The 12,258-nt window shown below is 45.4% G+C and overlaps 1 protein-coding gene across 1 annotated transcript in view; it reads left to right on the top strand.

Moving 5' to 3' along the window:
* The window catches only part of HMCN1 (hemicentin 1), a 314,679-nt gene that overhangs the window by 277,194 nt on the left and 25,227 nt on the right, over positions 1-12,258 (top strand). The window contains exons 86-92 of the mRNA XM_081866236.1: positions 550-631; positions 2,289-2,558; positions 3,276-3,446; positions 4,820-4,990; positions 5,935-6,105; positions 7,582-7,752; positions 10,782-10,952. Of these exons, the coding sequence (XP_081722362.1) occupies positions 550-631; positions 2,289-2,558; positions 3,276-3,446; positions 4,820-4,990; positions 5,935-6,105; positions 7,582-7,752; positions 10,782-10,952 (1,207 nt within the window). The remainder of the gene's footprint in view (positions 1-549; positions 632-2,288; positions 2,559-3,275; positions 3,447-4,819; positions 4,991-5,934; positions 6,106-7,581; positions 7,753-10,781; positions 10,953-12,258) is intronic.

Here is a 12,258-nt window from a genome sequence, read left to right as displayed (position 1 = left end):
TGGTAGTTGTTTATCTCTTTGACATCTGATGGGAGGGCATTCCACAGGGCGGGTGCCACTACCGAAAAGGCCCTCTGCCTGCTTCCCTGTAGCTTTGCTTCTTGCAGTGAGGGAACCACCAGAAGGCCCTTGGTTCTGGACCTCAGTGTCTAGGTAAAATGATGGGGGTGGGAAGGTAAATGGTTTCTGTGCACTCTGGTTTCTGTCACAGTGTCCCATTGCACCAGAAGCACTTTAGTCCTGCTGGCCACAAGACCTGGAAAGCTGTCTGTGGACAAACGCCAGTTCCCTTGGCCTGAAAAGCGAGATGAGCACCACAATCCCATAGTGCTCATAGCGAGATGAGCACCACAATCCCTTCCAGGGGGCCTTTACCTTTACCTTTTACTGTCACTACCACCGCCACTAACTTCCATCCTACTGAATCCCTGCTGGCTTCTGTATATATTATACAATTTCTAAGCCATTGCTGGGTTTAATGTACTGCAAATCAACGCTGAATAAAAATTATTGGATTGCTCATCTGTCAACATGCTGACTTCTTTTCAGAATGAAGATGCTGCGGAATATGCATGTGTAGCTACAAACGATGCTGGCGTTGTCGAACACCGCGTAACCCTGACATTGCACAGTAAGCCGCAAAAGAATATTCACACTATACGTGTTGGAGTTCTAAATTTTACACTTGGACGTACCTGCTGCATGAGTTAAAACTAGGCTTATTTATGTGACCCATGGACCTCTCCATCTTTGCCTTAGTCAACACAGTGTTATAGGGCCAAACGGCATATTCTTCTTTTCCCCCTAAGTCTCTTTGGTAAAGGAGGCAGGTATGATTCAGTGGTGTTGCACAGTGCAAGAGGGATAATTCTCCTTGGTGAGTGTGCTGCAAACCTAATAATAATAATCAGGGTTCCCCTTCAGCTGTAATTAAAGAAAAATAAGTGCTTTTTTGCTGCACACTAGGGACACGGGTGGTGCTGTGGGTTAAACCACAGAGCCTAGGACTTGCCAATCAGAAGATCGGCGGTTCGAATCCCCGTGATGGGGTGAGCTCCCATTGCTCGGTCCCTGCTCCTGCCAACCTAGCAGTTCAAAAGCACATCAAAGTACAAGTAGATAAATAGGTACCGCTCCGGTGGGAAGGTAAACGACGTTTCCGTGCGCTGCTCTGGTTTCGCCAGAAGCGGCTTAGTCATGCTGGCCACAAGACCCGGAAGCTGTATGCCGGCTCCCTCGGCCAATAAAGCGAGATGAGCGCCACAACCCCAGAGCCGGTCACGACTGGACCTAATGGTCAGGGGTCCCTTTACCTTTTTACTAAGTGTAAGATTGGCCTGTAGTCTCTTTGCAATGAAGCTGGTTAGCCTAAGAAGTAGTGACTTGCCATGGCAAACTAGTGAGCTTAACAAATGAAGCAGGAACTACATGTTCTTCGCCTCAAGTTTGCTCTCACCCCGTGCCCCAATTCTTTCATTCGTGGGGAAAATGGTACCTTGACAAGGGAGGCCAAGGTAACAGGTGGGGAAGGCCTCCATCAAAGATAGGGGACACTGACAGGGTCTCTTTTCCTTAACAAATGTCCAAGCTGTAAAGAAAAAGAAAAAAGTATGCTGTCAACATAGTGGGAGCGGCAGCATCTTTTCCCACAAAGGATCATGGGAGCTGAGTTACAAACTCCATGATTCCTGGTGGAAAGTGAAGTCACAAGGGTCAGTATGATGGCTATATGTTTTTCTTGCTGCCTGGCCACTGGCCAGGATAGGCAATGTAAGCAATCCCACTGTTTTTGACCGATGACAGATGCTGCAAGTTACCACTTACATACTGCAGAGAGGTGGGAACAGTGGAAGTAATAATAATAATAATAATAATAATAATAATAATAATAATAATAATTTATTATTTATACCCCGCCCATCTGGCTGGGTTTCCCCAGCCACCCTGGGTGGCTTCCAGCAAAATATTAAAAACTTGATAAAGCATCAAACATTAAAAACTTCCTGATACAGGGCCACCTTCAGATGTCTTCTAAAAGTTAGTTGTTTATTTCCTCAACACTTGATGGGAGGGCGTTCCACAGGGTGGGTGCCACTACCGAGAAGGCCCTCTGCCTGGTTCCCTGTAAGCTCACTTCTCACAGTGAGGGAACCGCCAGAAGGCCCTCAGAGCTGGACCTCAGTGTCCGGGCTGAACGATGGAGGTGGAGACGCTCCTTCAGGTCCTTGATTTGTAAGTGATTTGTTGCTGAAATCAGCAAACCTGGAAGCATTCTGTTTTTATCTTAGGTGCACCTGTTATTACAATTGAGCCAGTAGAGACGATTGTTGATGCTGGAACCACAGTGATGCTGAACTGCCAAGCAGAAGGAGAACCTCCTCCGACCATCGAATGGTCTCTTCAAGGCCGGCCTCTCCTTAGTCAGGACCGAATGACCGTCTTGACTAATGGCTCCTTGCTTATTGCAGTCGCACACAAGAAGGATACTTCGGAATACGAGTGCGTAGCTAGGAACCTCATGGGATCTGTCCTGGTCAAAGTTCCACTCATTGTCCAAGGTGGGTGCAAAGTCTAGGCTAGCTTTTCATTCTCCCTGTTGAGGAGCTCTATGGGATTCAGAAGTTTGTATGCTCTTTAGCAAAGAAGCTAAGAAAGGGAACACCTTTTCTATTTGCATCTCCCTCGTTCTGTACAATAATGCTATCTGAATGCATGTTGGGTCTTGCTAGGGGACCATGAGAAGGACCACTGAGAAGCATTGCCCTAGAAGGTACAATATCAGGACACTACTTAGGCCATTTGTCTTCGTTATTTTCATATACTGGGCTTATTATTATGAACCTACTTGTCCTTGCAGAAGAAATGGTCTTAGGCATTTGCAAGCCATTAACTCTTCCTTCCTTCCTTCCTTCCTTCCTTCCTTCCTTCCTTCCTTCCTTCCTTCCCTAACATATCTTTCTATTTCTCTTTCTCCTTTGAGAAAAAAATACAAAGAAACAGCAATAATTCACTGTTGTAATTCTCCTTATGTGAAGTCCATTTCCAGTTGTGGGGCAGGGCCTACCAAATGAAGACTAATGACTGAGGCAACTATCATCATCATCTGAATTTTTAGGGGGTTTTAAGATTCAGAAAGCAATAAAATACACTTGTCTGATGGTGAGAGGAATATCGACTATGATATTTTTCTGTGAACTGACTTGAGACCTCCAGGTATAGGGCGGTATATTAATAAGAATAAGAATAAGAATATACATGAAATTGTTTTATTCCAGTGCACGGAGGATTTTCTGACTGGCTTGACTGGCAGCCGTGCAGCGTAACATGTGGTCAAGGTGTTCAGAAGAGAATTCGCCTGTGTAATAATCCGCTCCCCGCAAATGGCGGACGACGCTGTATGGAGCCCGATCATGAAATGCGCAGCTGTCAGAACAGACTGTGCCCAGGTAAATTTGGATTTCCACCAAGGGCCTCATGGAAGTCAGTAGTCATAGACCAACATGGTTCCTCTTCCCTGGTTCGAAGTGAAGTGAATCTTTATTGCTAAAAGCTATGAGCTGTCACAATTGGTCACAATGTGTAGGATACAAATAATTGATTTAAAACTGTACAACAACAGCAAAACATACAAAAATGCAAAAATCACTCTTACATAATTTAAGCACTCCACGTCTCACACTCCCCCTTATGATACTTGTCTTGCTATCTAGCTCTCAACTTACTTGCAGCCAAAGCAAAGTTTGCAACCTGTGCAGCAATAAATATATTATTCCCAGACAGTAAAATAGAGATTTGCTCAAGGGGAGTTTGGCTGGAAAGAGAGCAGAGGATGTAACTGAGGAATTTTTGCCTAGGGGGTGTATATAAAGGGCATCGGAACAAATACGTAGTGTTGAATGTCCTCCACGTCTCTTCCCTGGTTTCATTTAATTCCTTACTCACAACAATTTAATTCAATACTCACAACAGCTGTCTGCATTGTTTTTGTTGCTGTGATGCCTTTGGCAGCACTTGGCGATAATCATTAATCATCAGCCGCTGAAGGCATCACAAGCTGCTAAGTAGTAATGCTGTTAAGTAATCTATGGCCTGTTAAATGTATGTGGAAGGCTGTTGTTATGATTATTTTATCATTACACTGTGTTGTTGTTTTTAATTATGCTGCGTAAATTATGTTCTTAATGATGTGCACCGCCCTGGGATCTTTGGATGAAGGGCGGTGTATAAATTGAATAAATAAGAATACATAAATAAAAATATTAATAGTATACTTGGAAACAGCAGAAAGAAAGAAAAGGGGAAGGAAGAATGTGGCACTTCAGGAGTGTGTGTGTTAAGAAGCCTCCAGTAGATTTAAAAGCATGGAAAGTTACCCAAGAGCACTTAGGAAAGTCCAAGAAAGGTAAATAATCACAGAGAAAGTTGCGGGGGGGGGGAGTAATGGATCAATAAATTACTTTTAAAAGTCACAGAATTACCACACAATTGTTTGGGGGCAGTCCCTGTGAGCCGCAAAAACCTCTACAGCGTTGCCACTTCTGCTGCACACGATTACTTGGAATTAAGTCTCATTTGTGTTAGTGGAATCTACTTCCAAATTAGCAAATTTAACAGCCTTAGTAACATTACATTCTGTTTATTTTAACATGAGGGAGTTCTTGAGAAGCTGAATAGGATGCAGTTTTGCCAGATACCAGGGCTCCAGTTTAAGCAGGCAGCATTGTGTGTCTGATGAGGTTTTGCTCATCGTAGAAATCCAAGGTCTAAAGCATTTCCCAACATAGGTTAACAAGTCACATGCAATATATATTCTTTTTAGTGGATGGCAACTGGTCAGAATGGGGCTCTTGGGAAGAATGCTCTAAAACCTGTGGGCAAGGCAACAAGACCAGAACCAGGACTTGCAGCAACCCTCCTGCCCAACATGGTGGAAGGCCTTGTGATGGCAGCGCCGTTGAGCCAATCATGTGCAACATTAGGCCGTGCCCAGGTGAGAATACAGAGACGCTGTTAAAAGTGGCACACATGAACCAAACACCCCTTCTCTCCCTCCCCCCCAATTTTTTAATGATTTTCCAAATTTATAACAAACATAACAGCAATTAAAAAACATTTCAGTATAAAACAAACAAACAAACAAACAAACAAACATTAATCTTAACTGTTATAGTCCCACTTTTGTCACCATTGTTGAGTGACTTCCTCAAATCCCCCTAGCTGAGTTTCCATGTAGCTCATCATAGCAGTTTTCCAACACTATTTTCCAATAAAATTTACTTGGACAATTAACGTCTTTCTTCCTTTTCATATTGACTTCTATCCATGGTATTAGGCAATTTAACATATTTAACTCCTAGGCCTATCTGTTACTCACAAGTGATTCTAATTATGTTATCTTAACATATTTAACTAAATAATCCTTAAATTTCTTCCATTCATCTTGATTCTCCTCCTCCTTCTGGTCGCGGATTCTTCCAATCAGGTCAGCCAGCTCCAAAAAGTCCATCATCTTCATCTGCCATTCCTCCACTGGTGGTATTTCTTGTAATTTCCCATTTTTGGCTAACAAAATTCTAGCTGCGGTTGGGGCATACAAAAACAATCTAACATCTTTCTTGGGCAATTCCAAACCCACTATCCCAAGTAGAAAGGCTTCTGGTTTCTTAATAAATGTGTATTTCAACATTTTTTTCAACTCATTATATATCTTTCCCCAGAAGTCTTTCACCTTTGGACACGTCCACCAGAATTCCCCTTTCTTCTCTATCGTCTTGCTGTTCCGTCCTTTTTTGAATTAGGATGGAGGGGAGAGGAAAGATCAGTTGTTCAGGTGGCCTTCAACTCAGGCAACTTTGGCTCCAACCCAATTGTGGTGGTGTTGTTTAATTAGAAAATGAAGCTCCAGCTTGGATTGTAACCCTTCCTGTTTTCTAGTTAATGGTGCCTGGGGTTCTTGGCTACCATGGGGGACCTGCAGTGAGACCTGTGGCAAAGGTACCCACACCAGATTACGGCTATGCAATAACCCTCCTCCATCGTTCGATGGGACCTACTGTGAAGGACCTGATGCACAGATGCAGGTCTGCAGCAAGAGAGACTGTCCAGGTAAACTAAATGTGGAATGAATTGTTGTTTTCTGGGTCTCATAAAAGTGTAAAGAGAAAGGTAGTTTTAGAAAGCGTGTTCTCCTTCATGGAGAGCATGTGTTGCAGTGGGGTCGAACAGGACACCTCCTCTTGGTTACTGGGCGGGACCATTTGGATGGCCCTGACTGTGATTGGGCCAATTTGGGTTGTTGGGGAGATGTTGGCCTGAAGGTTATATGTTCTTGGCATGCAGCTTTTTTCAGTCTCTTTTGCTGCATGCATTGGATCCACCCTCCCTAATTTAGGGCTGTTGCGTTTGACATTGCTATGCCTGTCATGGGGTCGTCTGCCATTGGGACAGGGGCCTGGTAGGAATTTTGTCCATTTGGCAGATTGGCTGGGGCCATCTGGTTTTTGCCTCCTGTGTAGCAAATCGTCACAACTTGTAAGGTTGTGGTTAGGCATTGGTTAATTTTTGTTTGGTGGCAGGGATGTGGTTGGCAGTGCCTGCCCCTCCAATGCTGCTGCTGCAAGGGAATTCCGTTAAAGGAATCCAGGGGCTTGCCATACATTTGTCCGTATCCCCGGCAAGGGGCTAGGGCCATGTAAGCCCCTGGGAGCATGCGGGGAGAGGTGAGGGCCTGTGGCTCAGCTCCATTTCTCCCCAATATTGTTTTCCCTTACTGGCTTTCGCTGGAATCCGGAAGTCAGTTCTGTCCCCAGGCAGGGGGACAGATAGTCGGAACCAATGCCTAAGCAACCACTCACATCCATGTACAGTGGTGTCCCGCAAGACGAACGCCTCGCAAGACGGAAAACCCGCTAGACGAAAGGGTTTTCTGTTTTGGAGGCGCTTCGCAAAACGAATTTCCCTATGGGCTTGCTTCGCAAGACGAAAATGTCTTGCGAGTTCCTGCGGGTTTTTTCCCCTCCCCCCCTTTTCCTGAGCCGCTTAGCCGCTTATCAGCTGATCCGCTGATAAGCCGCTTAATAGCTGATCGCTAAAAGCCGCTAAACCGCTAATAGCGCTAATCCGCTAAGCTGTCAATGGGCTTGCTTCGCAAGACGAAAAAACTGCTATACGAAGAGCCTCACGGAACGGATTAATTTCGTCTTGCGAGGCACCACTGTATGCTAATAAAGTTGTGGCCAAAATTATGCCAAAAACCTTAAACAAAAATTCTGTGTGAATTGTGATTTATTTAGGGGGTGGCTCGGGGACCTCTACACACAATAGGGAAGGGTTCAGCCCTCCTTTCCCTGTTAAAGACATATGCATGCACACACAGATACCTGCTTTACAGGTGAACCTGCGAACAACATCCCTGCCACCTGTAGCTTGGATTTTTCTCTTTCACATTGAGATTCTGCTCTGCCGTACATCATTCTTGCATGCCTGTGTTGTTGTTTGGGTTGGATACAGAACTCGTATTTCAGTGCTGTGTTTGGAAGTGTGTTTAAAAAAATAATAAAACATTTTTTTTCTTCAAACCAGTGAATGGAAAGTGGGCTTCCTGGTCCAGCTGGAGTGCTTGCACCATGTCTTGTGGAGGTGGTACCCGACAGAGAACCAGAGACTGCTCAGACCCACCCCCACAGTACGGCGGACACAAGTGTGAAGGAAATGACATGCAGGTTGATTTTTGCAATAGTGATCCCTGTCCCAGTAAGTGCCTTTTGGAATTGGAACAGTGGGACAAACTTGGGGTTATCAGAGAGAGCTTTTCTCCTACAGAGGCCAGATCAAGTTTCTCCTACAGAGGCCAGATCAAGTCTTGATAGCTATAATGCTTTCCTGTGGGGAGACACGGGTGGCGCTGTGGTCTAAACCACTGAGCCTCTTGGACTTGCCGATCAGAAGGCTGGCAGTTCAAATCCCACGATGGGGTGAGCTCCCATTGTTCTGTCCCAGCTCCTGCCAACTTAGCAGTTCAAAAGCACACCAGTGCAAGTAGATAAATAGGTATCGTTGAGGCAGGAAGGTAAACGGCATTTCCATCACGGTGTTCGGTTGTGCAGAACCTGTGTAGAAGGGGGAGGGGGAAAACCCAAAACCGTATACTTTGCAAGGTGGTTATTGTGCTTCACCAGATCTTAACCTATTACAGTATTTGTAAGAATGGATTGCAAATATCATTGAATTTGTCCATGGCAAGTCTGTGTTTATATGCAATCTCTGCTGTACTTCCCTGAATAAGCTGTTTGCATTGGGAAGTACTTTCCCACTGGCCTCTGTGAGGTTTCGAATTCCAGCTTCAGGGGAGGGTTTTCCTTTGCAGCAGGGAAGGGAAGGAAAATTCCACCTCCATGCCTGCTGTGATCCCATTAATTATCGCACCCACCTTGCAATAATCAGGGCCCCCTCCATTAAGTCCAAAGATGCATTTAACATCATGTATTGCTTGTCCCTTGGCCAGTTACCCTAATTATGTTGTGCAGGTGGCTCTGTGGTCTAAACCACCGAGCCTCTTGGGCTTGCCAATCAGAAGGTCAGCAGTTCGAATCCCCATGACGGGGTGAGCTCCCATTGCTCTCTCCCGGCTCCTGCCAACCTAGCAGTTCAAAAGCACACCAGTGCTAGTAGATAAATAGGTACCGCTGCTGCAGGAAGGTAAACAGCGTTTCCATGCACTCTAGTTTCTGTCACAGTGTCCCATTGCGCCAGAAGCGGTTTAGTCCTGCTGGCCACATGACCTGGAAAGCTGTCTGTGGACAAATGCCAGCTCCCTCGGCCTGAAAGCGAGTTGAGGGCTGCAAGCCCATAGCTGCCTTTGAGTGGACTTAACTGTCCAGGGGTCCTTTACTTTGTTTCTCACCGAAGTCCCTGCTGCCTACATCAACTGAAATGGTTTTCCATCACTTTAATTAAATGTACTTGAGAGCTGGATTATATGATGCATTTTAAAGACCGGGGTGGTGCATTGGAAGAAAGGCTTTATGCAGCTGTCAGGAGCAAGAAGCTAGTTGATAAAAGCATTTGCTTCCCAGAACCCAGGTTGCTGTGGTTGCTATCTATTCACAGAACTCTGTCCATTTCTCAACAGTGCAATATATCCACTCTGTAGGCGCGTTCAGGTGTACCTTAATAGGATATCCCAATTTGTATAGGGAGCATGTGGTTGGCCTGTACCAGCCCTGCCCCCTGCTCCTGGTACACACCCACTCAATCCTGGGCTTTCCTGCATTGAGTGGGAAGATCTAAAGGGGGGATTCTAAGCATGTTCAGACGAACATGCTTACAAGCCTCCAAGCTCCCAAAGGCATGTTAAAATATCCCCAGATTGAGAGGAGGCAAACAGTGATACAGCTAGACACGTAAAGCATACATAGAGTTGGTGGCAGCAGCCAGCTCACAATACACAAGGGATGAAAGGTGGGCCACATGCAGAATAAATGAAAGCATAAATCTCCCAGCCTTTGATGCGTGGGGGCTCCTGAAAGAGCTCTTCTCTACTATTCTAGAGACAGTGTATCTGTAAATTTTATAATGATAATTAATAATAATTAATTAATTATACCCCACCCATCTGGCTAGGTTTCCCCAGCCACTCTGGGCAGCTTCCAACAAAACACTAAAATACCTATTAAACATTCAACTAAGTCAGTTCTTGGTATGAGCTTTCGTGTGCATGCACACTTCTTCAGATACACAGATACACACTTCTTCAGATTCGTGTGCATGCACAGTGTGCATGCACACGAAAGCTCATACCAAGAACTGACTTAGTTGGTCTTTAAGGTGCTACTGGAAGGAATTTGTTTTGTTTTGACTATGGCAGACCAACACGGCTACCTATCTGTAACTATTAAACATTAAAAGCTTCCCTAAACAGGGCTGCCTTCAGATGTATTCTAAATGTCAGGTAGTTGTTTTTCTCTTCGACATCTGATGGGAGGGCGTTCCATAGGGCGGGTGCCACTACCGAGAAGGCCCTCTGCCTGGTTCCCTGTAACTTGGCTTCTCGCAGCGAGGGAACCACCAGAAGGCCCTCGGCGCTGGACCTCAGTGTCCGGGCAGAATGATGGGGGTGGAGACACTCCTTCAGGTATACTGGACCGAGGCTGTTTAGGGCTTTAAAGGTCAGCACCAACACTTTGAACTGTGCTCGGAAACGTACTGGGAGCCAGTGTAGGTCTTTCAAGACCGGTGTTATATGGTCTCGGTGGCCGCTCCCAGTCACCAGTCTAGCTGCCGCATTCTGGATTAGTTGTGGTTTCTAGGTCACTTTCAAAGGTAGCCCCACATAGAGCGCATTGCAGTAGTCCAAGCGAGAGATATCCAGAGCATGCACCACTCTGGCAAGACGGTCCGTGGGTAGGTAGGCTTTCAGCCTGCGCACCATTTGGAGCTGGTAAACAGCTGCCCTGGACGCAGAATTGACCTGTGCCTCCATGGACAGCTGTGAGTCCAGAATGACTCCCAGGCTGCGCACCTGGTCCTTCAGGGGCACAGTTACCCCATTCAGGACCAGGGAGTCCTCCACACCCGCCCGCCTCCTGTCCCCCAAGAACAGTACTTCTGTCTTGTCAGGATTCAACCTCAATCTGTTAGCCGCCATCCATCCTCCAACCGCCTCCAGACACTTAGAAACACATAAACTTTTCTCCAGCGTTGACTAAAATTATTATTTTGGACCACACGATGGCTTTCATCTCTTTCAGTATTGCTGTTTCAAAAATGTTTTGTTTCTGCAGTGCATGGTAACTGGGGCCCTTGGAGCAACTGGGGCACTTGCAGCCGAACGTGTAACAGTGGCCAGTTGAGAAGGTACCGGACTTGCGACAATCCTCGTCCGCTCAATGGGGGAAGAGCCTGTGCAGGTGCTGATACCCAGATACAGAGGTGTAATATAGAGCTTTGTCCTGGTGAGTTACCTTAGCGTGTACATGGTTATTACCATGTTTTTTTGTTTGTTTGTTTATAAGACAAGGTTATTTCATTAAGAAATTATGCTAAAAAACGTGGGGTCGTCTTATATATGGATAGAGGAGAGGTTGGGTAGGTGATTGGTGGCTGCCGCGAGCCGGAGATTGTCAGCGGCGTTTTTGCTGGTGATTGGTGGGTCCGCTGGCAATTGGTTGCTGTGGCAATTTGGCGGGTGATTGGTGCTTGCTTTCTGAGAGCATGCAGACGATTGGTGGCTTCGTCGATGTGCGTGCGACTGGCTGTGGTGGTCCTGCGGGTGAGCAATTTTCGGCAACCCGCCCCCCAAAAAGCTGAACAAGTCTGGGCAATCCCCCCCCCCCCCGAAAAAAAGCTCAGCAACTGTGGGCAACCCCCCCCCATGTTATAGACAGAAAAATACGGTACATACATATGCAAAGCAGCAATCCCGATTTCAATAGCTCACTTGGTTAGAGTGTGGTGCTGATAATGCCGAGATTTAATTAGGTTTGATCTAGACTAGGGACCCTTCCGACTTCTGATTCTGTGAAAATGCTGAAGTAACGAAGAATGCATTATGCCTATGCTGTTGTTATTAAAAATACCCCAAAGATACTGAGAAGAAGGGCTTGCTATCAATCAATCAATCAAAATGTTTATTCGGCTTTACGCCCATCATGAAACGCAACACAACAAAACAAATCAAATAAAACAGCGGACTCGTACAAGCCACAAATAGTATAGCACAGTTCACAACTCACAAGGACAAATATTAGCCATTCATAAGAAAAGTTTAAGATTAAGATTAAAAAATTTTTAAAAAATTTGCACTACACTAAAATCAATATCTGATGTCGTTATAGAAAATTCTTATAGCTATCAATAATCAGCTAACATTCCATTCCCTCTCTTGTACGAGAGGACGGCTGTTAGGAATTTAGCAACCTGTAGGGTAATATAAGGATCCACATCTTGAAGAACCCAGGCAAGCTGTAGGTCTACTGGTTTGTCAGCCATAGGCTGGATTATGGAGTTTAGTATACTAGCACGAGCTGAACTGTACAAAGGGCAGATAAACATAACATGATGTAGAGATTCAGATGTTTTCATTTCACAAGCACACATTGAAGGGACTTGGCCCTTAGTGAATCTATGTCTCAGCACGTTTGTTGGAAAGACATTGAACCTAGCTCTAAAAGGGCTTGCTAGGATGTATAGGACTAAATTAGATAAGTGCTGGAGATGCAAAGAGGTGGAGGGAATGTTCTTTCAGATGTGGTGGACATG

The sequence above is a fragment of the Podarcis erhardii genome (assembly GCF_964252035.2).
Source record: "Podarcis erhardii genome assembly, chromosome: 6".
Classification (NCBI taxonomy): domain Eukaryota; kingdom Metazoa; phylum Chordata; class Lepidosauria; order Squamata; family Lacertidae; genus Podarcis; species Podarcis erhardii.
This window is presented reverse-complemented; position numbering and strand designations above follow the sequence as displayed.